Source organism: Diadema antillarum, unplaced genomic scaffold (assembly GCF_040938485.1).
Source record: "Diadema antillarum isolate AM-2024a unplaced genomic scaffold, OU_Dant_1.0 seq00000094_RagTag, whole genome shotgun sequence".
Lineage (NCBI taxonomy): Eukaryota > Metazoa > Echinodermata > Echinoidea > Diadematoida > Diadematidae > Diadema > Diadema antillarum.
Window position 1 is genome coordinate 1,273,088 of NW_027271183.1, and position 27,091 is coordinate 1,300,178.

Here is a 27,091-nt window from a genome sequence, read left to right on the forward strand (position 1 = left end):
ACACACTTTGCACCACAAATAATCGTGACAATTCAGAAAAAAGCACAACTATTTCAAAAATGTCACACTTTTAACGGTGGATCGTAATTGAATCTTAATAATAGTTGTGATTATTATGTCCACGCATACAAAGAACACTGTTTTTGCATCTCACAGCATAAATAATCACAAATATAAGTGGCTGTGTAAATGGGCCTAATCTCTTTATCTTCTCTGCATCTACAAAATCAAATTTAAATTTTTGGAGAAATGTTTATCTTGAGTATCTATAGTGATGTCTGAATGCATGACCCTTCTCAACAAGGTCACAAATGAATGAGAAGATATAGTATGTCAGATGGTTAAAGTCTCTTAAAGGCATAATTTACCATTTGCAGATGAAATAAAAACTCAGCATTGATGCTTCAAAATAGTTCTAAAATGTGAGTTAGGGAGAGAAACAACCAATCTAAAAATCTGAATCACTATAATCGATGTTAAGTACTGTTAAGTATACAAAATGTGAACAATATTTATAATAAAATTGATTCCAGACTAAACCGTCTACAGTTACGGATTATTGAGAAAAACAGTGATATCTCATCCTTATATTTTAGGCTTTACTGCAAAAATTGTATGTGGTAGGATGTTTTGTGATACAACTGACCTACACATATGCATCAAATGTGATATGTTGAACATTTTTTTAAATCACTGCCCCCAAAGGTAAACAGGACCTTTAACACTTCACAGCATGGTGGTGGTGGTAGATGTACCTACCCTCGGGCCCCTTTCACCCATTTCTCCCAGTGGCCCAATGGGTCCCAAATTCCCCTTCTCCCCCTTGTCCCCTGGCTCGCCCCGCATGCCCCTCAAGCCAAGGAGACCCTGAGACAAGGAGAAATCACAAAGCAAATGTTACCTCAACTCTTATTGCAGACACTCAGCTCATCCAGAAGAGAAAGTTTCACATAGAAAGGATTCATCATTGAAAAAAAAAGCCTCATGTCAAATGAAACAGGTTATCAGGCTCTGTCATTCCAGGCGATGAATCATATTTGATTCATGTACGAAAGTGATCTTTTTTTTTTATTAATAAGAATTTAATTTTGAAGTTTGTAATTCTCTGTGTCAGAATTCTCACTTTTAGAATTATTTCCCTCACATCAAAGCTACTAGTTTGTAGGATGAATATAAAGTACATTTTACATCCATCCCAGCAGCAAGAAATACTGTAAAAGTGGTTTCTTTTGTGTACAGATACTTTCGTGGTTTGCATCGGTGCCGACTTTTTCGCATGTGTTTAAATTCACGGTCAGCAAAATCTGTGAATTCACAGTCGGCAAAAACTGTTTTATTTTGCACATGAAAACCCAAACTATAGTCCAATTATTCTTTTATTTATTACATAGAAATTAAAATTAAATGCAGGCTTACCTGAAATCCCGTCTCTCAAGTACTTTATAACATGCTTGTACCTACTAGTACATTGCGCGGTATCGCTGTGTGTGTGTTGACCATCAATACACTCAATGCGCGGAATCTTCGTGTGTGCATGTGCGCAATACTACAGCGTTGTAACAAGCGGCGAGTTCAAAACATTTCCTTGCGTGGTTAATTTCGCGCGACTTTTCAAAACATTTTTGCGTGACGTTAAATTCGCGGTTTAACCTCAAAGCGCGAAAAGCACGAAAATAAAACCACCACGAAAGAAACCACTTTAACAGTAGATGTACTGAAAGACAACAAAAACACATAAGATAGTTACTGTAAGGCCAGAAATATTTGTGGCATGAAACTTTTGTGAATTGGAGCAGACAGCCCTTTTTTCACAGCATGAAACTTTCACAAATCGCCTCTGGAATTTACTGGATTGGGTGTTTAATTCTCTCCTACAGCACTGACAGACAGATGGTCTTTATATAAAGGTTTAACTCAAAATAAAAAACAAACAAACACATAAACAACATACAAAACAGATATGCTCAGAATCAAATGGACAGATTTTTGTAAATTCAACTCATCCCTGCTTTAACCCGTTGAGGACGGACTGATTTTGCTACAACACACATATCCCATAGACACCTGCCCGAGTATACTCGGGACACGTCCTCAACGGGTTAACAGGTGTGAATACAGCACAATCTGGAATTCATATTCAGACTAGAAATGTCGCTATGGCAACTGGTATGCCTCCGCCATAATGCATGATTCTCCTAATAGGCCTAGATAGTACATGTGGACAATGTGTGATTACATTTTAAAAAAATTGGCAAAATATTAAAATGACAAGTTTGTCACAAATGGGTTGAATGTTCACCTTCCTTGACCTAGGTTGATTGGATGAATACGAGAGTATGTATTTGGGATTTAAGAACTTTAACTTGACTTTGACCCATTCATACGTTTATGCATTAAGTAATTCTCAAGGTATGGAGAAAAAGTACATTTTCTGTATTAAATAGTAAATTGTTATCATTTCCATCTGGCCTTTGACCCTAAAATTCATAAGATAATCACTGTCAGGCAGAACATGCATAAATATGTAGTGCGTTTCAAGATAACTTGAGCCACTTCCGAGATATGGAGGAAAAACTGAGTTCAGCACGTTCACTTGATCTTTGACCTTTTGACCTTTGAGGCAAAAACAAAAGAAAAAAAAACTTTCCAGAGAATGTCTTTTAGGTTATACATGCATACACCAAGTGTAAAAAAAAATAATCCTGCTTGCATTGCATAAACATGAGGGAAATAGTAAAATTTTGAAGTGTTGCCCTTGACCTTTGACCCCTGACCTTTGACTCCATGAACCCTAAATTCTCTAGATAATCACTGCCAGTCAGTACATGTATATGAAGAGTTTGTTTGCAAAAACCGATAAGTCCATATTTGCCAAATGGAGATATTTGCTATTAAAGTTTAAGAAAAATAAAGACAATAATAAGAAAATTTTTGCTTCTTTTGACCATAACTTCAAAAATGTACCTTTATATGTAGTGACCAATATAACATTTAAAAGGTATTATTTTGTACTTTATGACAGAGACCGTACTCTAAAATCTTCAATAATGGACTTATTGGTTTTTGCAAACTCTTCATATATACTACGTTCCATGAAGATACCTTGAACAACTTCCAAGGTACAGAGAAAAAAAGTGAAGTTTTAATATTTTTCTTGACCTTTTGACCTTTGACCTTTGACCTCATGATCCAAACTTTCACCAGAGAATCTCAATCAGGTAATACATGTATACACTAAGTTTCAAGAACATATCTTCAGGCATTGCACAGATATGATGGAAATAGTGAAATTTTATGTATTTGACCTTTTGACCTTTGACCTTGAGCATGTGCACCCAAAAGTTGATAGGCACAACTTCACCCCATAATACACATACATGCCAAGTTTCATTAGGATACGTCAAAAGGTTTTGATAGTTACCCTGTCCACATAATTCATTACGGACGGATGGAAGGACGGACGGACAACTCGAAAACATAATGCCTCCAGCACCACTTCGTGGCGGAGGCATAAAAATATCGCTTTGTTTAAAAATGACACTTTATATGGTGGTGGTTATACTCTACAAAGGCAATGAATATATAAAGAAAATGTTCTTCATATTGTCACTTATTCCCCCTAATTACTCTTTCTTAAATTTGCTGGCAAAGACAATACATGGGAAAGAAGTAAGGGAAACATATCACCCTTCCTCCCGATCTGCCAACCAGACCCAGGGTTCCGTTGCCCCCATACGTGCCCTTGATTCCCTTAGAGCCGACTGCTCCACGCCTTCCCCTTCTTCCACGGAGGCCCTGGAAAAGTGGAAAAACACAATTGTTAAGGATTATTCGAGGTCCTGCTGAGATGTAACACAGTGCAGCTCTGTTAACATTCATATCACATATCCTGAATATGTTTTATTCTCTGCATCCTTTCATACAAGTATGTGGCCATTGATTATTGATAACATTAACCCACTGCATGCGGCATCAATTTTCTGTCCATAGGTATGTGTATGAATTTTGTGCATATTAACTTACCTGGGACAGAAAGGGTAAAGCATATTAAATGAATTACAGTATCAAAAAAAGTTTGAAATGAACATCAAATACCCCCATCTCACTAGACAGTGATTCTGATATGATCCTTAAAAACTGACAAATCACTTCAAATCTTTTCCATCGTATCTTAAAGGGTGTGTACAGTTCTGGTCAAGGTGAGGATTTAGCTTTTAACCCGTTTAGGACGAGTCCCGAGTATACTCGGGCAAGTGTCTATGGGAAATGCGTCTTGTAGCAAAATCAGTCCGTCCTCAACGGGTTAACGTTTTGCGAGCTATTCAGAAACCACTCTATGAGATGTCAAAGAGCATGCAATTCTAAGGGGTATCAAAAGTTTATTTGATGAAAATCGGTTTTGAAATGGCTGAGATATCCAAAAACAAGGTGAAACAAAGAGATCCTAATAAAGTTGTGGCCTGTCGCCTTTTATTATTATCACTTTTTTGGATATCTCAGCCATTTGAAAAACAATTTTCATCAAATTAACGTTGTTAAAATTACATGTTCTTTCATATTTCATAAGAGGTTTCTTATCATCTCACTTAAGAATGTTCAAAACATGAATCCCCACCTCAGCAAGTACTGTACAGTCCCTTTAAGCTTTTCTGAAGTGTGAAGTGCTGCCACCAAGTTTTGAACACGTCCAAAACTTCAAAAGTGAAAGTGCAGCAGTTTTTGAGTACATCACAATCACATCAAGAGCATATTAAAGTGTCATATTGATTAGCTCTAACGAGGTAGCAATGTGTAAAACCTTTAACCCTTTGCAATCTGAAGTACCTGAACCACTCTAGTTGCCCTTTTCAACCTGTGTGTATGTGGCTGTGTGAAAACATTGCATGTTTCTTTGCTTGTTCTTATAATCCCTCTATCATCCTAATCCTCCAGTAAAGCATGTATTTTTATGGTTTCTTTCAGCAAGCAGATGTTGACATCGCAAGAAACTTTCAGCGGCTCGAGGGTTAATAGCATGACTCTGAAATATCACTCTCTCTTCAGCCCTGCCTTTCATGCTTCAATCTTTTTCACAAATGTACAAACACCACATGCACACACACATAGTCTCCTTTTACTGTAATAACTTTCTCTCATTCTTTATTCTAATCATCTCTCTCTGCTTTTCGTCCATCTTAAAAGAATTCAAAACATACACATAATACTTATGTGCCTCGATCATTTTTTTCTCACTCCCTGTCTCTTTGTAACTCTGTTTCAATCTTTTTTCCAGCTATATTCATTTCTGATTTGACTCTTCTTCTTTCTTTTTTTTTAAAGCAAATCGCAATGAACACATTGTAAGTGTGACAGCCAAATGTGCAATCAGTAAACACATCCAAAGTACATATTCGTTTTATGGAATGGGATACATAGAAAACAAATAATATTGTAAGTAAATGACATCGATTGGTCTATATTTACTTACAGTGCACACACACACACACCATCTATCTCTCATTTCTTAATCTGTCTATTCCCATTTCTCCCTCTCACTTTCTTTGACACACACCCACACACACCTTTTTAGTCTCTGTATAACTCTCTCTCTCTCCCACACACACACACACACATATCCTCTTTACTGTATCTTTCTTTTACTCTGACACACACCCACCCACCCAATTTCTGTCTATGTATCTGTCTGTCTGTCTTTCTCTCTCCTTCTCTCTCTCACTCCGACCCACACACACACACACACACACAATTTCTGTCTATGAATCTGTCTGTCTGTCTGTCTGTCTGTGTCCTTAACTCTCTCAAGCAGACTTACCATTGACCCTTGATCACCATCAGGGCCAGCGCTACCTTCCTCCCCAGCGACGCCCTGCAAACAACAAAAGAAGGAATAATTGAAGCAGACAAAGAACAACAAACACATCAAAACAACTGTGTTCTTTTGTGCATGTGTGTGTGTGTGTGTGTATGTGTTCTCGCAAATGGACCTAATCACTACAGGCAACTGGGATTACATTTCACACCGGTCATATACCCGTTTGTTCAATCAATGATTGTAAAAGTACTGGAACATTTCATTTCATTTTTTTTTTCTCTAATGTTATGCATATGGCTTTAATATATAGTGGCTCCGTTCACTCGTCACTTCTTGTCTTCTTTATCGACATTGTTTTTTACCTCCGCCAAGGGAGGAGGTTATGTTTTCATTACCGTTGGTTTGTTTGTCCGTGTGCACAATAACTCATAACACTGTGAACGGATTTGGGTGAAACTTAGAGGGAAGGTTGAGAATGACACAAGTACAATGTATTATTTTTTATGGTCTTTATTTTCAATTAGTCAATTTATCGTGAGGAAAAAACAATTTTTTTTTCAGAAATAAAAAATAGTATATGCCCATTTTTTCTTGAGCAAACTATCATATCCCCAATTGAAGCATCTTACGAGAATGTGTGTGTGTGTGTGTTTATGTTTTCTCAGGTTATTGGCATTCAGTATTGGGCCTCCTGAGGTCATGAAGTCACTACACATATCTCTCCAGATTCACGGTACAATGAAACCTGACAGACAGCAGCACCAATCTGCAGAATTGATAAAATATTTGTGACCCGTTACAACAAAAGGATCCGTAAGTCGGGAGAGGATGATTTTCTGAAAATGACATGACATTATTCCCTTACTCTTCCGCTTTAATGTCGTATAGAACTTGACTCATAAAAGTACTCTGTTGCAGAGATATTGGTGATTTTATGAGACCATGTCAAGTGGTCTAGGAATTCAGCGTTTCAAGAAAACCACCTTCAAAATTTTCTTTCCAACACAATTGTGATTAAGGGGAGGTAAGACAGTTTTCACCTCTTGGCAATAGAAGGTATACTTATAGCAACCTCCGCGATGTTCATCCAAGCTTAGTGCCAGCAGTCTACGCACGACCAATCAGTAACCAAGGTGCCATGCACTGACCAATAAGATCACTTCCTCGTTACTAGGGGCAGAGTCTATCTGCGGCACTAAATCCAAATCTTTGGACACGTTTCTGTTCCATTGAAAGTCAGAAAATCATGGCCCAGAAAAATGCTAATTTCTTGCCTTTCCAGTGATCATTTAGCTTCAAAATTTCGGCAGCTGATTGACGATACATTAGACTACAAAATTATGCCAAAAACAGAAATCCGATCGTTTTGACTGATTTTGATGATCTGACTTCAAATTCAATTTTCTCGGCTCAGCTGTTGGCGACTTTAGGATCCTTTTGTTGCGGTGGGTCACATTTCAGTCATATGAAAAACTTTGCCTCTGAAATGTTGAGGATAACTGAAATTGAGGAATCCGATCAAATATCATTTAAGATTAAATACGTTAACAGCATTATCCTAGACAATACTTTAATAAAGCACTGAAGAGAATCATTTCTGAAACAAAATCTGGAGTAAGTAGTAGTTTCCTGAATCAAATGGGGTGGCAGCTCCAGATGGAGGTGTTCTATACTCACAGGTAGTCCCCTAGTTCCTGGATCCCCTGTAGTTCCAACAATGCCATCTAAGCCCTGTGAATTCAAATCAACATTTCCAGACAAGTTCTATGGTGCTTTGAATCCTCATAAAACTACCACTACAAAATACCACATGTAGAATACCACATGCAAATTCAACAGCTCTACAACTGAAATAACAGCATTAAGACTGGTGAAAAAGACTACCTTTAATGAACCAGTGAACGGCTATTCACTTAACACAGGCACAACCAAAGACATTTTAATCTACAAAAAAGGTTGTGCATTGTGCTTTTTAATGCTTTAAGTTACATTTCTCAATATGAAACATAATTATTGCAATAAACCCATTTACACAGCACAGCGTCTGCTTCTTCAGTGATTAAAGAATTTATTTCCTTTAGCCATAAGTTCAGCGGCATCAAGGCAGACAATTTAAAGGGAACGTACAGTTTTAGTTGAGACCTAATTTGGGGTTTCTAACATTTTTAGGTGAGATAATGAGAAACCTCTTATGAAATATGAAAGAGCAAGTAATTCTATGAGGAATTCAACGTTTATTTGATGAAAACTGGTTTTGAAATGGCTGAGATATCCAAAAAAGAGCAATTCTAATAAAGTGTGGGACCCACACTTTATTACGATTGCTTTGTTTTACTTTGTTTTTGGATGTTTCAGTTATTCCATACCCGATTTTCATCAAATAAACTTTGAATTCCTCTTAAAATGGTATGCTCTTGTGCTATATCATTAGTGTTTTCTTGGTATCTCGCAAAAAGTTAAAAGTCCAATTCTCATCTCCACCAATACTGTACCATCCCTTTAATGATTTGTTTCATGATGAATTAATGATAAGTTCAGTGATAAACATTTTAGCTGTCAGTGTGCAGCACTTTATCCTCTGAACCCAATTGCAGGGTACAATGTCAGCCTATAGGACCCCAAAATTACAACCACTTACTGTTTACTTAAATATTTCGTGAGGCTTTTATTTTTGCGAGTTTTTCAAGTCAAGTGATATTCGCGAAATTAAAGACATGCGAAAACAATGACTCTGATCCCGACATGAATGTGATGCACATGTATACATTTCTCCGTTCAGTACAGTACTCCACGACTGCGAATTTAACGACTCACAAAATCATTGGGAAGTTCTGTTTCGCGAAAATTTAGACTTGCTAAATATATGGCGTATACAGTAATTTACTGCCAGGCATGGCAACACTTCGCATTCATACCAATTCCACACTGTAGAGAGAACAAAACTTGTCCTGCCACTCCATGCTAAAATTAACTTCAGAGAATGGTGTAGAATCAGCAATACAAAGTAATATAGTAGAGTTTCCACAAAATGAGACATAAAAAAGGAAGTTATTAGATGTCATGTTTTGATAAAATCAGTGATGACGGCTGAGAACAAGTAACTGGATAACGTGATGACGACACCATCTCAATATGTTTGTAAAAGATCACATCACTGAAACCATATCTTGGTTGATAATGTAGCAACTACAAATTCTGCCCTTTTACGTCATTAAGTTTATGTAATTACAACACAACAATCTTTTCATGTAAAGCATAGGCCACACAAGTCTTTCTGCATGATTACATGTTGAAAGAAGGAAAGATAGTAAAGATTTCAGTGCTGGACAGTGGAAAACTTTAGGGGTGCTGACATCATCACTAACACAGTAGCAGAATACATGCTCACTGTGTTAATCTTAGAAAGTCAACACATAACTCATATGATGGTAAATTCCTTCAAGTATGACGAACAAGTCTTAACCTAACCTTCACTCCATTGGGACCCCTCTCGCCCTTTTCACCCATTTCGCCCCGCGGTCCTGGAAAGCCAATTGGACCCATGAGCCCCTCTGGCCCCTGGGGCCCAGGAAGTCCAGGATCTCCTGGATCGCCATCTTCCCCTGGTGGACCCTAGCGGCGAGCAAAGAACAGGATTTGACAAATTTGACACCACAAGCCTACAGCTTTCTTGAAATCTTACAGTAATACACAAATGATATGAAATGTAAAGCATCACTCTTAAAGAATAAATAAGAGTCAGTACAAAATTGATAAGGCCCTACATTAGACAAAGTCTACACAGTCTACCAAAACCCCTCAGATATGAACAATTGATGAATGTTTGGCATAAAAATTACAAAATCTAAACACACTTTCCTCATTGATACTCTTGCCATCTGCAGTTTCTGGCAAGTTTGGGTACATTTGTTTGTTTGTTTTTTTCATTTTTTCCCACACTCAATAATCACGAACATATCATAATGTAATGATGAAATATTTAGCAGCTCTTCTGAAATACTAAGATCTTGTTACTTACTATACTTAATGTCTATAGATGTAAAAGAACGAAAATACTTCCAAGCAAATACACAAGCAAACTCTGATCAAAGAATAAAATGCCCGAGTGATTTATCCTGACGACTCACTGGCTCGCCTGGTTCTCCCCTCTCTCCAATTGGCCCTGGGTCACCTTTTCTTCCCTAAAAAGAAGAGATTGAAAGAACAGAGACAATCAACAAATCATGCATATTTTACGATACATATCCAGAAATTGGTGCCCAAAGATAAAGTGCTGAAAGTGCTTTTCTTCTTTGATTTTTTTAAGGAGGGGGGGGGGACATCGGAATAAAGACCTGGTTATTAAACATGCCAGTGGCTACATACATAAACTATTAGTGGACACAGATTAGTGTAGAAGCTCTGACAAATCATTTTGCAAAAATCTTTTTTTATTTCTTGGTGTGTTCTCTTTTAGGGGTTTGCATATTCTATATTTTATAAAAACGTCATGAATGCATAAAAAGAAATCTGACAGCAAAAAACAATCACACTCACATTGATACATTGGCAAAGAGAAGTCAACCTGCACAACAATGAAACAGATAAAGCTTTAAGATGTATTCAGCATTTGTTTGTGCATATCAACATGTTATCATGCATTACTGCATATTAACCCGTTGAGGACGAGTCCCGAGTATACTCGGGCAAGTGTCTATGGGTAATGCGTGTCGCAGTAAACTCAGCCCATCCTCAATGGGTTAAAGGGAGGAATGAAAGAAGACAGTTGTGCTCCACATTTGACTCTACTCCCTTTAAATTCGAAGTACCTTTGCAATCAAATTTGCATACTTCGGGGAATCTAGTTCTGTTCCTGCTTGTCCTGTCCAAACCTCTTCTGTCATGAACTACTTCGCCCTTCCCCATCTTGACAAATTATCCCGTTGCCTCTGAGATTTTGTAATTCCCACTGAATTATTACAGGGCCCACCATGTTGCCGCACACAACGGGTTAACTCTTTATGTGCCGTGGTGGAAACCCCCTGTTTGCCACATTATTCTGAGACACCAATGTAGTCATGCTTTAAGAAAATATTCTGTTTTTTTCCAATCTATGTAACTTCTTCAGATTTCTGTTAAGCTGGACATGTAGTGAGCAAAGTTTTAGAGAAGATGCCAAGCTATGCTTTCATGACAATAACACGACAAATCAATGACTGTTTTTCTTTGAAATGACTAGTACGTACATTAATGTAAAAGCATGACTTTTCGCACAGAACAGTGACAGAAACTCATGATTTACACGCAAATCTGTTAGGGAACACCGCTTGATAGTCAATTACCACATAAAATGCAAACTATATGTGAGATGAACGTAAGCGCAAGAAAAGCTTTCATTGTACTGCGGCACTTGGGGATTTATCGATGGGTTTGGGCGGGTTTGTGGGTTTGAGCAGAATATGCGAAGTTGGCACGCCGTCGACTAAGTCGGATGTGCGAACGTGGCACATAAAGAGTCAATTATTGTTCTGGCACGATCTACTTGATGTTGTCTCTTCCCCTGTTCCTGATAGTTTCACCATCACCAAACCCGTCTCATCTTTGTTTAGTCCTGCTTCTTCTCAACATCCTTAGTATCACACCCTGTCTCATTTTGTGTCATTATATATTCTCCCTCTCCTACCAATGCAGGATAAAGACAAAGAGCTGCACCTGACCTAGAAACCTACCTGTGGACCAGGGGGTCCTGGTGGGCCTCTCTCTGCATTCGCACCATTAACACCCTTCAAAACAGAGGAAACAAATGGGGTCTAGTTTTAAGACATATGCAAAGAATACAGAACACACACTGATATTGTGCATGTGTTATAGATCTATCATGTCAGTATTTAAGACCTTAGATTGAATAACTGTTCATTAAGCATCTAGCATAAGAAGCAAAAGCTTTTCACGCAAAAACCACTGTATGTTCTAACAGGAGGGTACCGTACCAGACAATTTGGCTTGCTATTTTTTTTTTAAGTCACTCGATCATGACAAGCCTAAAAATGCTTGTTCAGTAGCTCCAAAAAGAAACCCCAATTGATACAATCTCACTACAGTTGTTTTTATGTCATCTAGAGTATCATCTATTTCTCTTCTTTACTTTCCCTTTTCTTTTTGAACTCCTTATCAATGACTGAAATAACAGACAGGTCTGACATAAATTACAAAAAATGAAATGTGCCAATGCCGTACATAATCAATGCTTTTGATGTATTGATATGGACACTGCACATACTCCAACCACAAAACATCTTTCAAAACAAGAAAGAAATGGATAATTTCTCAGCGAGACACAACATTTCAAAAGGCAAATTGCAACTTCTGCTAATAACACAGAAACCAATTAATACGACAAAGGCAGCATGATGAACTTGAGGAAAGTCATAACTTCACGGACTCACCGGTGTGCCGATAGATCCATTTCTACCAGGTAACCCAGGTAGACCGGGTAGACCGGGAGATCCCCTGTCCCCTGCCGGTCCAGCGTCTCCTTGCTCCCCAGCAGGACCCCTCACACCTGGTTCCCCCATGAGACCCATTAACCCCTTGGCTCCCTGTAGACATGATACATTTGAAGGCATGTTGATTGGTGTGTAGAGAAATGCCTACACAAACACTGCCATAAGCAGATCCGGGGAGGGGGGGGGGGGGGTGCCCTGGCACGCGCCCCCTATCTTTTTTTTTTAAACATAAGAAATAAAAAGAAAAAAAATGAAAGGGGGTGTGTGCGCCCCCCTTTAATTTCTGAAGAAACTATCTTTGTCAGCCAATTGTAGTGGCAGCAGAAAATTGCACTGAAGCATTTTTTTTTTTTTTGCTTATCAGCCGATGAAACCTGGAAGTGGCAGCAGAAATATTTTTGCCGCCCCCCTCCCTTTCCAGAATTCCTGGATCCGCCCCTGACTGCTACTCTTGGTACTGGAGGCATTTCATATCAGAACTTTTGGTGTCATATTGTGACGCAAAAAAAAAAAAATCAGAAGTGCAGATGTCAAATATATAGAAAATGTTGTTCCTTTCAAATTCTCTCCATTTTTGTTTTTAAAGAAAAATGCTTATGGTCTCATTGCCATTACAGGAAATCTTCTAAGCTGACCATGATAATGTGGAATGTTGTGATGTGATTACTTCAGATATACCGAATTGTGTACTCTCATTTACCCTTTCGTAAATATTTTATGACAGAAAAGCACTACGGAAAGAGAAAACCTGTGATTCAGCAGACATGTAGCACAGTCAATTTCTCAAGAGTTATGGTGTTCCTAGCTGAAAGCATTCACTACCCCAATCCCAAAAAGAAATGAAAAAAAAAAATCACAATTAGCATCATGTTAGTGAAACATAGCATGTTGAAAAGTCATGTGTGATATATGACTGCATCTTTTAGTGCACATGAAGCCTTGTGTTGTTTGTGGCAGAACGAGTGGTGGTGTAGTTTGAATACTATAACACGTTAGAGCTGGAAGGAAAAACATGGCCTCCTACCTTCCAGCCTATACCATCATTTCCAGGCACACCATCTGGTCCAGGAAAACCCTGAATTCAGAGACAGAGAAGGACACAGACAGACAGACAGACAGACAGACATACAGACAGACAGACAGACAGACAGACAGAGATTTAAGGAGACATGAATGGATTGTAGATATATAGCAGACAGAAATGAGAGACAGAGAAAGAGAGAGAGACCATCAATAACACAATTATATTCAAAGTTACAATAAAAAAAAAAACAATTATAAAGGGCACTCCTGTTACAACAAATGAAAAGTTTATGGAAACTTCGTTACAATGAAGTAAAAATTAAGGCCCCAAAATTACGATTAGAAACGTCTATGGTGCAGCTTTCCCTTCAGTTATAACAAAATTTCAATATCATGAAGTGGAAAAAAAAGGTGAAAAAAGAAATGAAGGGAAACTGCTGGTCCCAGGTCTTTGTTATACTAGAAGTCATGTGTGCATGCAAATATTATTACATCCATTATGACTATCGTCGCTGGGGCAACCAGACCTTGTATCTCAAATTTTGGTGAAAATGACCTTTTCAGATTACTGGTCAGATAATCAGTTAAGTAATGTCCTGTCCAAATTCTATAGCTGTCTTACCCTAAAAGTGGAGCCACCAAGCCATGTCAAAAGAAAGGCAATCCCATTTCATAAAATAGTGCTTTGGCTGCCATGTTTTTGTTTTTGTTTTGCTCTCCTGAACATTTGACATTTTTTTTAGATACAAGGTATTGTCGCCATAGCGATGCCATGCTCTCTGACTCCAGAGCTCTAGAACTAACACACATGAAAAATGAGACTTGATGAATACATAACCATTACCGTAATCTGTATCATACTACAACTTCCACAATGAAGAGGAATGATTGTGATGCATATGATGACCATTCATTACGTATCACCCTGTCTCATTGTGTAGCTATCCAGTCAGTAAGCTTGGTGTATCCATCTCTCTGTCTAAACAGTCATTTGTATCAATCTATCAATTTATCTATCTGTCTATCTATCTATCTATCTATCTGTCTGTCTGTCTATCTATCTATCTATCTATCTATCTATCTATCTATCTATCTATCTATCTATCTATCTATCTATCTATTTTTATTAATATGTGTGTTTGCATACGTTATGGCAATTGTATTCAACAGAAATGGTTCCATCCCATTCACCCTTTCACTTATCTCTCTCTTTCTAGAAATGAAGGCAAAATATTTCATATGTAATGCAAGGAAAACCCAGAAACAAAAACCAGCAAGACATTCCTTAAATAGGTGTGTAACTTTATTAGAGCAGAGAGTTTACTTGAGCAACAAAGACACTCTCCAGTCATTCCTAGCCAACTCACAGGTAATCCTGGTGGACCCCTCATCCCAGTCAGCCCTGGAAAGCCTAAATCCCCATCCAGTCCAGGAGTGCCTGTCTTCCCAACATCTCCCCTCTCTCCCTGGATTGGAAAGAAAAAAAAGGAACATATACATATAAAAAACAAACAAGAATTATTAAATCAAGTTTCGCAGCTCACTCACTTTTGACCTGTAAACCATATGGTCGAAACTGGTACAGTAATCTCAGCTTCAACCTACATTCAACCTACCTGCATACATGCAGTATAGTTCCAACAAAAATTATGTAACTATATAATGAGTATTGCGGCACAGGTGCATAAAAATATGTGAAGAAAAAAAGATAATGACAAGAAGTATATGATATACTCTAAACTGAGGTAAAAAACCAAAAAAACATGGATATATACAGCCAACCTTGCCTAAGTCGGTCTATTTGGACTGAAGAAAGAGCTTCGACTTACAGAAAATTCAACTTATGAGGGATTAAAATCAACAGAATATAAAGTGAAGAGGACTTGGAAAGACCTTTGACAGAAGCAATTATTTGATTATGTGAGGTCACTTATGCAAAGTCGACTTACGCAAGGTTGACTGTATGTTCACAAACTTTTTATCCATATCCATCTTTATTTATTCACCATGTTGCATGTAGTTGATGCCACTCCCTTTCTTTCTGTGTCATCCAGGGGGACATTTCATGATTGAAGCAGTTTGGTCAGATAGTTTTCTGACAAACTGTTACAAGCTACTGAAATCCTTGCATCTGATTGGCTGAGAGCAAATTTGTCTGACAACTTTCTCGGACAAAATGCTTCATGAAATGCCCCTCCCCCTGGTCTTCTTACAACACCTGGCCTTCCTCGTGCTCTTCTCACTCTTCTATACAACAGATCTTCCTTCTTTCGCTTCTCCTCTTTCCCCTTTCTCCCTCCTTCCAATATATTATACTCTTCATCAAACACTCTTTTCAATTTCTCAGAGTATATAACTTTTCTCACCTCTCTTTGCCATCTCCTTCCCTATCATTATTTTCTTTTCTTCTGCTCTTACTTTTCTTTAAAATCTCATGTCATTTCCTCAAATATAACTTTTCCAATGTCCATTTTTCTATTCATCTCTCTCACTTACTTTATTTTCTTCTTTTCCCTTCCTCATTCTTATCCAACATCATTTCACCTTCACCTTCCTTAACTAGTCTATCATCAACATCTCTTTCCCTTTTTCCTCCTCTCCTCTATCTTTTCTTGCAGCTTCTTCTTCTTCCTCTCATTATCTATCTCCCTTCTTCTTTTCCTCTTTCCTTTGTCTCTTCATTTCTTTGTCCTTCATCTATTTCTCAATGTACGTACTTTCTCCTTTTGCTCAATTCATAATTTTCTTTTTCTTGCTTTTGTCTTCTTGGTTCAATCACTGTGGTGTTCACATTAGTAATGATCTTAAATGAAATCAGAACCCATTTTATGATTATTCTATAACTGAAGTTCAAATCAACCCTTTGCAGTAAACAAATGACACTAACTGAATTACACTGCACTTGTCAACTCCTCTACAATACACACATATCACTGTCTCCTCACTCAAATGAAAAACCATAATGGTGTCACCTTTAGTCCGACATAACCAAGATTGCCTCGTTCGCCTTCTCTTCCAGGAAATCCCTGAAATAGAAATGAGAATGGTGATAGAAGCAAGCCTTGGCTGCATTAAAGTGAATTTACGTTCACAAAATGACTGTTCATTGTTTCCATGTTGCACCCTAGATCACAAATCACGTATCAAAGCAAGTTCTCCTAGTAATGACAATGATCAAATTTATTTCAAGCTGCTACCTGTACTTTAAGCCTGCAATACATGTATTTCAAACAGGACCATGACATTCAGAACAATGAGCAATCAGGATAAAACCACATTCCAGAGACCTGTGGAATCACTCTGACATAGAACAATCCCTTCTTATGTCTCACGTGAGGAAAAGGTGACAAATGGATAAGGCAGCATAGAAAGTAAAAAAAAAATAACCTTCAAATTCATGAACTTTTCACAACTAATGTTTATTCCTGCACCATCATTTCCTAAACATGTTCAATAGAAAGAGTATACCATTGCCATCTTGACAAATCGACACACGGACCCCTACTGGAAAAGAGTCCTCCTATCAAAGCATGTGCTATATGCATGATACATACCGGGTACCCCTTGGGCCCCGCTGGTCCCTGCAGGCCCGGGAACCCCCTGTAGCCTAGGTCTCCCTGCGTCCCTCTGCTACCACCAGATCCAGAGAGTCCAATCTCACCCTGTGAATCCATGCAAACCCAGTGAGCTCTCGTGAGAGAGTGAGCAATACATCAAACGTTTTATTGCTCTACAGCCATTCTCTGTGAGTTAACAATACTCTGGCGGGAAGGGCATCTACATCACAAGTATCATTATCTATCTACAGTCACACTTCAAAATGTTTCAAATGTACACAATAACAGAGGAGGATGCAGATACAAATTATTGATATGACCAAAGTTTCTGCACCATTAGGATCTTACTGCATAAAGTTGGTACTTCACAAGATCCCGCTGTCAATATGAGGGCCATTCTCAGATTAAGTGTTCAATTCCATGTGAGTAAAACCGAAAAATCAACCACAAAGTAATACATTCAAAGATGTGTTTTCGGAAACTTCAAAACCGCTCAAATACGAAACAAAAAGTGGAAAATTCTAAATGATGGCCATTCATTGAGTAAAAATGAAGTGAAATAGAGCATCATATATGATTTTTGATCACCAATCAGATACGTTACCGCAAATTTACATGTTGTAATGGACCCCTAACTCTGAATTAAATTTATTGTTTTGATCCAATTTCTGTTCAGGAAAAGACATCTGTCCCCCCTAAAGATATTGGGGTTTTTCAAGAGGTAAAGATGTTGTCATCCCTTGCTAATTGGTAGAAATTATTTCTGTGTGGTAGGTTGAAATATGCTTTTTGCTGAAATGAAATATAATCTTAAGATTCACTTTGTATTTTTAGCAAATTTCGCTTACAAATAAAGTTTCGAATCCCACAAATCATGCAAAGGGAACGATCCGATCTGGAATTTCCACAGGAAACAAATATTAATTGCTTTCCTGGGGAAGTAACTATTGAAAAACATCGAATCACCTTTGGTAACATATCTGGTAAAATATAAGTAATAATTTTAGTTGTGTATGAATTAATAAATATCACCTGTTTAATTATTTACCTTATGAATTGATGTAAAAATGAATGATGTAAGCCCAAATTAACAATTTTAAACATTGTACGTAATATTTAAACAATGAAATGTAGTGGAAAAGAGCCCTAAATGTGAAAGCTGAGTTCTTCATTCACAGAATATTCTCATCTTACGTCTGAATGTATTTATCCATCTGACTATAAATATTCATTAAGTTTTGATGGATGATGCAAACAAGGTTTAAAAAATATATTTTTGCAGGCACTTAGAAGGAAGTAGGTACAGTCTCTATGAACTCGATATGCTAAACAGTTGTTTGACCTATGGTAACGTATTTGGCTCATCCCTTTTAATGAAAATGAATAAATAATTGTTCAACTTATCAATGAATCTTGAGTAGTTCTTCATATGTTGAAAAACACTAGAATAAATATGCAACAGAACACTAAAACTTTTCTTGGAAGCGTTTCATAGACTACTTTTTACTCTTTCAAAGTTTGGTAACGTATCTGGCGTACCGTAAATGAATCAGTCGGTGAAGTTACAGAGCAATTTCTACTCAATATTCTTCATTTGAACATAACTTTAATTTTTTATGGAAGCGTCATTCTATGCAGAATTGTTTTATGAACACTTTGTTTTACATAACATTATTTGTCACCGTGGGTGCCCTGAATTATACGTAACGTATCTGCTAAATCTGAAAAGCAAAAAACTGATATGCTGAATCTTAGCTTCGTCTTGTAAAATAAATGTTCAAAGTTGTTGCATAGAATATGAAAGTGGCTGGGTTTTATAGAATAGAACTTTGGAGTTTATGAGCACACAATGATTTGTTTGTAAAAACATTTACAATTTCTTTTCAGCATTTTGATTATGTGGTAACGTATCTGTCGGAAAACTTGCCATTAAGTTGTGAGACACTGACGCACAAAGAAAAATCATGTGGAAGTGTTGCTCTTTTTCACCTCTCTGTCCTTTTGGTGTAAGAATATAATCCTGAGGTCCAACAAAACGAAGCATGTAATGTATAGGGATGAATTTTGACGAGATTTGATCCCCAGAAAGCACAAGACCAATGAGCAAAATTCGGTCACGTATCTGGGGTAACGTATCTGTGGTAACGTATATGGTCGATCATATTATTATGAGAGCGATATCTACCAAATATTCCTCACTTGTACTAAACTTTAATGTTGAATCGATGCGTCATTCCGAGGAGTAATGTATAATATACAATTTGTCTGACATTGCAATATCTGTCGCAGTGGGTGGCGTGAAAAGTATGTAACGTATCTGTCCAAATAAAAGTGTAGAAAACCGATATTTCAAACATTGTACCGTATTCTCAATAAAGAGCTGTTGCACAAAAAATCTAAGTACTTGCAGTGTATGAAGTATATCCTCAGGGTTTCATATACACAGGGTCATTGCATAGTCTTGTTATTTTCGCAATGCTGTAACACTAAAGAAACTGGTAACGTATCTGGCGGTGAATTTGGCGGCAGGTTTCAAAAGGCTATAAAAAAAGAACTCAATAAAAATTGTGGAACTTTTTGAGTATTGTGATTAGCACATATGATATGCTCATCGTCCATGAAAATGATATTTAGAAAGTATGTTTGTGGACGGAGAGGAGCAATAAAACATAATTCTGAAATAGCCGGCGACACTGCGTTTTGGGGGTCTTAACGAAGTTTAACAGCAAAATTTTATACAAAAAGGCAGACAACTGCATTTGATCGTGTTTATTTTTAACAAATAAAGTCCTCGTGATATATTATAAACATTTAAATAGTATCTAATAGGTTTCAGGGAACCGCAAACTGTCATGGAATGTCGGCGACACCAAAATTCCGTATTTGAACGCTTTTACTGAGAATGGGCCACGATCAATATCTAATCAATAACTTCCCAACATTCAATATTCAATAAATAACTTATTATCAATAATTCATCTCTGTTGGATAGCAACATAGACTAAATGTACATGAAAGGGTGTCACCTGGGTGTTTTCCTGCAATCAGCAAACAGTTATTGTCAATACCTAAACCTTGGTGGCTTACATTGTATGCATACCTGATCCCATAGAACAAAAAATTGCCCAGCATCACAATTTTAATTGTTTGTCTATTTAACAAATTTTTCAGTGGAGTTAACTACTGGCTTATACATGCTTTTCCTCAAGTACTTTCATAGAAAGGAAAACAGTTTGAATCTTGATTCATATTTGCTTTTTTACTGTGCAGACCATATCATGTTTTAGTTTTGTATCATCTATTGTTCTGCTTGAAAATTATATAGACTTGTCTACAATCAGCGGAATGATATCAAATTTTGGGTACCAACTTCACATGTTGACTCTGTTATTTTCACTGTGCTTCACAACAAGATATTTCAGGCAAGGACATGGAGGTGCCTGAAATTCAGGCTATTCCCCCCTCTAAGTTTACATAGCATGCTGGAGAGTGTGGACACATCAATATATTATTAGCATTATATAATACAGCATTTTTCTACCAGCATGCAGGAAAAGAGTTATGATTTGAAGATTCACAGCAACCTAACATTAATGTCCATCACATTGGCATAAATAACAAATGATTTGGAACATTTCTTGACATTCTATGAAGATATGGGTAGTTGAGGAATAGGTTGAAGACAAGACAGGGGCATGTTGTGGGCAGACAAGCATGGCAAAGTAATTAAAATCATATCGGGGAGGTGAAGCAATTACATGACTGAACACAGACTGTACAGCAAACAAAGGAAAACAGTAACAAAACATATATCATGGGTGGAATGACCACAAGAGATATAGGGTGCTTAATTTCCTGTGATGGCTTATACATAGCTGTGATACGAAGATTGCATTGAATGGCAAAAACTTGGCTGCCAAGTTTCACAGGCATTTTCACCTGTATGAGTCCAACATGAACATCACATGATGCAAAATAGGTGAACAAGATTACAACATCCTGATCCAGTAAATGTTAGTTTCACGATCACCTTCATTTAAGGGAGAAATGAAAGCTGTATGGGTTATCAAAGCAGGGATAAATATAATTGCAATGTACGTCGTAGCTGTAGGGTAGTATATTTGAGGGCAACTTTGAGCAAGAGGTTGAAACATACCCTGATACCAGGCCTTCCTGGCATTCCTTTGAAACCACGTGGACCCTCCTCACCTTTCATGCCTTTGGCGCCCACCTCTCCTGGCCAGCCGGTCCTACCCTGAGGAGTAGACAGCCCTCATTCACACAAGTTTGGGTAGTTTGGATACTTTGGATAGTTTGGGATCGAGGTCTAATTACAGTCATTCACATACAGATGGGTGGTTTCGTTAACTTGGAATAGTTTGGGTAGTTTGGATACTTTGGATAGTTTGGAATCACGGTCTAACAGTCATTCACATACAGACGGATAATTTCATTAACTTAGAATAGTTTGAGTATACATACGTTCGGATACTTTGAACAGTTCAGGAGGTCTAGCAGTCATTCATACCTTACACAGATAGGTGGTTTCACTAACTTCAAATAGTTTGGGTAGTTTGGATACTTTGGAAAGTTTGGAAGGTCTAACAGTCATTCACATACAGAAGGATGGTTTCATTGACTTTGAATAGTTTGGGCAATCTTGAATTGATTCAAATAAATGTTGACAATTTGGAGGCAATAAATGGTTTAGATAGTCTTTATTCACACATACTTAGAGATTAATTTGGGAACTGTCTGGATATTTTGGGAATTTTTCAGGGGAGGGGTCTCTTGATTTTATTACACAGGTTTGGAAGATTCAGACCCCTCAAATAGTCAGTATGTTCCTCCTTCCTGTAAGTGTGACTAGTTGAACTCTTACGACAATTCGGATAATACTGACACTTTCAATGCTTTTTGGGTGCTGTAGGTGTGGACACTTTGTGTCAGCCAATCTATTTTCTTCACATCATTGAAAAACTCTTCTACCCACTTTACTAGTTTCATAGTCAAATCACCTTTTTTTTTTGAACGCACAATGAAGACACTATAATCATGAACAGAGAGTTTCTACAACACTATCTCATGAGGAAATTGTTAATGTGCCAAGAGTTCCTTAACTTATGCATTTCTCTACTACAGTTCTAACATTGAAATGCCCTTCTCTTCAGTGCTTATTCTGTGACATCCAAATAAACTGTGAGGACATTATTTTCCAAAGTAGGGCAAGTTCATACACTGTGTGCACTTTATATGCCTGTTGATACTCACATTTCACCTCATAGAGATAATGTAATTTAGAACTGCACAATATTTCGAACCACATAATTTCAACCATCCTATTTCAATTTTGATTTCATTATGATGAACTTCAATTATCATTTCAATGAAACTTAAATTTTGTATAAACTACAAAATTGCTGGTACTCTGAAATACAGTAAGATATTTCTCCTTGTCATGTATTCACACAGATGTAATTGCTTTTTTTTAAACTGACAAAACAATGCACTGTAAACAGAAAGAAATAAAATTTGAAAACATAATACATCTAATTGGGAAGGCAGCTGCACAGAATGAGAATACATAGTACAGGATGCTGAAGAACAGGTACAAAAAGATGAACACAAAATGTTGGGGAAAAAGGGAAGTTGGAAGAGAGGAGGATGCATAGGGAATATTTATACACTGAGATGCTTGATTCATCTATTAAAACTTGATAATTTTATAAATCAACTATAAGGGTGTTGATTTTATCGTGAAGAGTATAGATAGAACTAACACTCTTCTGCTTTTTTTAATTGGCAACAGACACACACTGTCCACAACGGACAAGGTGACTGACCGGTAATCCAGGATCCCCAGGACTGCCAGGTAGGCCTTGCTCCCCTTCAGGCCCGTCAGGACCCATTTCTCCTGGTGATCCATCGGTGCCATTCATACCCTAAGGAAATGGCAAAAAAAAAAAAAAATGTTTCCCGACCCTTTGAGATGATGTTTAATTCAATTACCTAAATAGATTACAATTAATGCCTTATACTCTCTCTCTCTTAGAAAAAAAAAGTGAAGAGTTTCACTCTTGAAGGAGTGAATAGCAGAAAAGAATGAGTTACGAGTGAAATTGGAGTGAATTTTGAGTAAAAATGTTTATTTTCATTAATTTTGGAGTGACCTGAGGGATCACTCCAAAATAAGTGAAAAACATATTTTCACTCTAAATTCGCAACGATTTCATTCTAAATTCACTCTTTTCTGAATGTCACTCCTTCGGGACTGAACTTTTTTTTAGAGAGAGAGTATAAAATTTTGCACTCTGTTTCATTTTTTAGATGATAGCCGACTTTCACCTTGATAAACAGGTACAAATATTGCAATTGGCATGTACACATTATCTCTTTCAGTCTCGTGGGTATGATGTTTCTGTACAGATTTTTCATTCCTTTGATATAAGCATACTCCAGACTTTTGTTGGCTCAAAGAAGTGAAGGAATATGAAAAAGTTTCCATAAATGACAATGTAAAAATTACACTGCCATCAGAAATACGGGGCAAAGGGGGAAGACGACAACTCAGTGAGGAGTTGTACTCCCTCCCGACAGTTTTGAAAATTTTCATCAGAGGCTCTTTGAACAAGACCTGCACTGTTCCAGCAGCTGAAAGGTAGCAGCTGAAAGGTTAAAGGGACTATACAGTTCTGGTTATGAGGTGAGGATTCAGGTTTATAACATTTTTTGGTGAGATAATGAAAAACCTCTTATGAAATATGAAAGAGCATGTGATTTCAAGAAGGATTCAATGTTTATTTAATGAAAATTGGCCTTGACATGGCTGAGATGTCCTAAAAAGCGATACTAATAAAATTGACAGGCCACAACTTTTATTTGGATCTCTTTGTTTTTCCTTGTTTTTAGATATCTCAGTCATTTCAAAACCGATTTTCATCAAATAAACTTTTGATTCCCCTTAGAATTAGATGCTCTTTAACATTTCATAGGGTGCTTTCTACATATTTCGCAAAATGTTACAAGCTGAATCCTCACCTCAACCAGCACTGTGTACGGTCCCTTTAAACATATATGAACATGCAATCACACTTACCGGCCTGCCAGTGGTTCCATTTGGCCCTTGTAGACCTGGCTCCCCTAGAAAGCCCTGTCACCAGCAGGAATAATGACAAAGCATTAAATGAAAAAGATGTTCATCAAGATGACATAAAACTCCAGCAGCAAGCTCATCAACAAGCCATTTCCTGATAATGATGACAGCTAGTGCACAACATATACCAGGATGATACCTTTTTATCATTATGACATTCAATGAAAAATCACTGCCTGTTGAAGAAATAAGGGACTAAAGCAGACAGATGAATTGATTTTTGTGAAGAGATTAAACCATTAAAGACTGTCATTTTAAAGTATTTTGGTACATAGAACATAAAACAACACACCACACCTGTACACATGACATTACAGGGGAAGTGCACAATATGCTGGACAGAAGTTGAGACATACACACTTTGTGTCACTAAACTCTTTTGATCGCCATTGCACCACTAATCATCCAGAGTTGTCAATCTATTTTTTTTTCTCACATCTAAAGAACAACAAAACTTAAATCTATCATCCAAGTAAGCTCTCTACAACTTAGTTTAATGTTATTGCAGTTCTGTACACACACCTGCCTAATCTCAGAAATGGCAGACATGCCTGTGCCACATAACTTTGTAAATTTCTGCAGGTGTGAAATATTTCTCTGCACCTGTCACCCTAATGCTTTTCTTTCTGTTGTTATGACAACACAGGTGTTTCACCTGGTCTCAGCCAATCAGAGTCAAGTTTGTCTCCTTTCACACAGCAAAGAGGTGTTTTCTTGTGCCCTAATCATCACCTCACAGTTTACACTATTTTGGAGAGGACACTTCACTACACCTGCTTTGCTGGATTAATTAACCTGGAATTTCTTGACACTTTGTACACTGCAATTTCTGCAACTCATGTGATGGTAAGTGGGATTTTGCATAATGGCTCTTTCACAGTTTTGTTGTTGTTCACAAATCAAAATTTGCATGTTATTTTACTCCATGTGGAAGATTGTTTATTGGAATATCAATTGTAGCTCGTTTTATGACACTTTATTCCAGACGAGATACAGTGCTTCCATGATGGCACCACCTTGTAAAAATGAGTGTCTTGAAGAAACTGCTTTCTTTCACTTGTTCATCTGTGGACATAAAAGAGCTCTCAGATGTAGATCTAATATCATAACCAAGAAGAAAAGAGAAGAGGAAGACTGGGAAGTAACAAGAACTTACCATGAGACCAACATAGCCTTGTTGACCAGGCATCCCAGGATCCCCCTTCTCTCCTGGTGGACCAGGGATACCAGGTATCCCATTTTCTCCAGGTGGTCCCTAAATAAAGTTAAATGATTCAAACTTGAAATAAATTGAGATATGACAAGATAATGATAGGAATTTCTCTCATCAAACCTCTCCTTCCTCTTAAAACGTAAATAGAGACTTATATACATTTAAATTACTGCCATATGGTACCTTTCTCTAAAAAATCTACAAAGAGAAGCATAACTTAATAATGCGCAATTCATTCCTCATGAGCAATGTTCCTGTCTTTCAATAAAATGGCCATATGCTCATCATAGCAATTACTAAAACTTCACAACGGGGAAAAAAATCACATCGGACATATCCTGTGTGTTAATTGTATTCAGATTGTCATACTTGCATGCTCATGCAAATTATGTACATTGTGCATTCATGTATTCATGTAATAGTCCAAGAGCATTAGGTCAAAAAAAGCCTAAACCTGGACATTTTTGGTAACAAGCTGATTTTTTCAGGATAAGTCCAGAAAAATGTCTAGAATAACATACTAAAAGTCCTCATAAATCCTCTTTGAGCGTTTTCCGCAATCAAAGATGGCGTCCAAAATGGCCGCCATTTTCAGAAATTCTTATAACTTTTCAACCAGAGAACCCAAATACAAAATCTAAATGTCTAAATATATGTTTTGAAGCATGAAGAACTCAATAAAACACATATCCGGAGATGTTGATGCACACAAGTACCGAAATCCAAGATGGCGTCCAAAATGGCCGCCATTTTCTGAATAGCTTTTCAGCCAGGTAACCCAAATACAAAATTTAAGTGTCTAGATATATGTTTTGAAGGATGAAGAACTCAATAAAATACATATTAAGAGATGCTGACGCACACAAGTACCGTAATCCAATATGGCATCCAAAATGGCCGCCATTTCCTGAAATTTTTATAACCTTTCAACTAGGGAACCCAATACACAATTTAAGCTTCTTTACAAGTTTCGAAACGTGAAGGACTGAATAAAACACATATTAAGAGATTTTGACGCTCGCATGTACTGATTTAACCGCTTGAGCTCTTCCCAACATGGAAAATTGGGTGCAAAATGGCCGGCACTCACAATTTTATCTCACAATTATGTAAATAAATGTCAGTATAGTTTATAAGAAACTTTTTATTTAAAATATAGTATGTGTAAAGTATACAAATAAAAGCATTTGCATGTTAAACTCAAGGAGTGTGTCCTTGTTACGAGAGAAATATTTCACCAACAGATTTGTTGCTAAACAGAGAGCCTATATACTAGAAGGCAATATCTTTTTACCACATGGTCTATTTAAGCACATGAGATGAACATTTAGTGCTAGCCCCTTTTTATTACCAACGCATTTGATGTCTACCATGAGGTGAGTTCCAGTAAAAACAATTCTTAGAGAAGTAAAAACAATTCTTTTTGATATCTGTGCTACATAAAGGTAGACACTAATAATAAATTAGTGTCTACATGTGCGACAAAATAATGTGTAATTCATCACACGACAGTGAATTTCTTTGGTGCAGTATATTGCTTACCTAAACATAATAGTGTCTAAATTATCTTATTCATTTCGTGTAGATTAGGTAAAATTATATAATGAATAGAAATCAGAGAATATGGCACTCATAGTTATTGGCACATGGAGGAGGGATACTCCTCTACCACACGAGGGACCTTTTTTCTTTCTTTTTTTACTCGAAAGTGAAACATATAGTGCAAACGTTTGGTAAGATATTGAATTATTTCCATCAAAGAGTAGGAAATTGGATATAAAGTAGTATTCACTGAGGGAAATGGGTAATATATGGAAGGGTGTGGAAGGGGGATCCCCTCCCTCTCCC

The 27,091-nt window shown here is 37.2% G+C and overlaps 1 protein-coding gene across 1 annotated transcript in view; it reads right to left on the reverse strand.

Moving 5' to 3' along the window:
* The window catches only part of LOC139726650 (uncharacterized), a 53,604-nt gene that overhangs the window by 6,999 nt on the left and 19,514 nt on the right, over positions 1 to 27,091 (reverse strand). Inside the window, exons 7-20 of the mRNA XM_071637639.1 lie at positions 25,187 to 25,285; positions 23,974 to 24,027; positions 22,721 to 22,819; positions 21,034 to 21,132; positions 16,875 to 16,982; positions 13,322 to 13,372; positions 12,238 to 12,390; positions 11,521 to 11,574; positions 9,940 to 9,993; positions 9,281 to 9,424; positions 7,490 to 7,543; positions 5,813 to 5,866; positions 3,709 to 3,795; positions 760 to 867 (exon numbers count right to left, since the gene is read on the reverse strand). Coding sequence (XP_071493740.1) covers positions 760 to 867; positions 3,709 to 3,795; positions 5,813 to 5,866; positions 7,490 to 7,543; positions 9,281 to 9,424; positions 9,940 to 9,993; positions 11,521 to 11,574; positions 12,238 to 12,390; positions 13,322 to 13,372; positions 16,875 to 16,982; positions 21,034 to 21,132; positions 22,721 to 22,819; positions 23,974 to 24,027; positions 25,187 to 25,285 — 1,218 coding nt within the window. The remainder of the gene's footprint in view (positions 1 to 759; positions 868 to 3,708; positions 3,796 to 5,812; positions 5,867 to 7,489; positions 7,544 to 9,280; positions 9,425 to 9,939; positions 9,994 to 11,520; positions 11,575 to 12,237; positions 12,391 to 13,321; positions 13,373 to 16,874; positions 16,983 to 21,033; positions 21,133 to 22,720; positions 22,820 to 23,973; positions 24,028 to 25,186; positions 25,286 to 27,091) is intronic.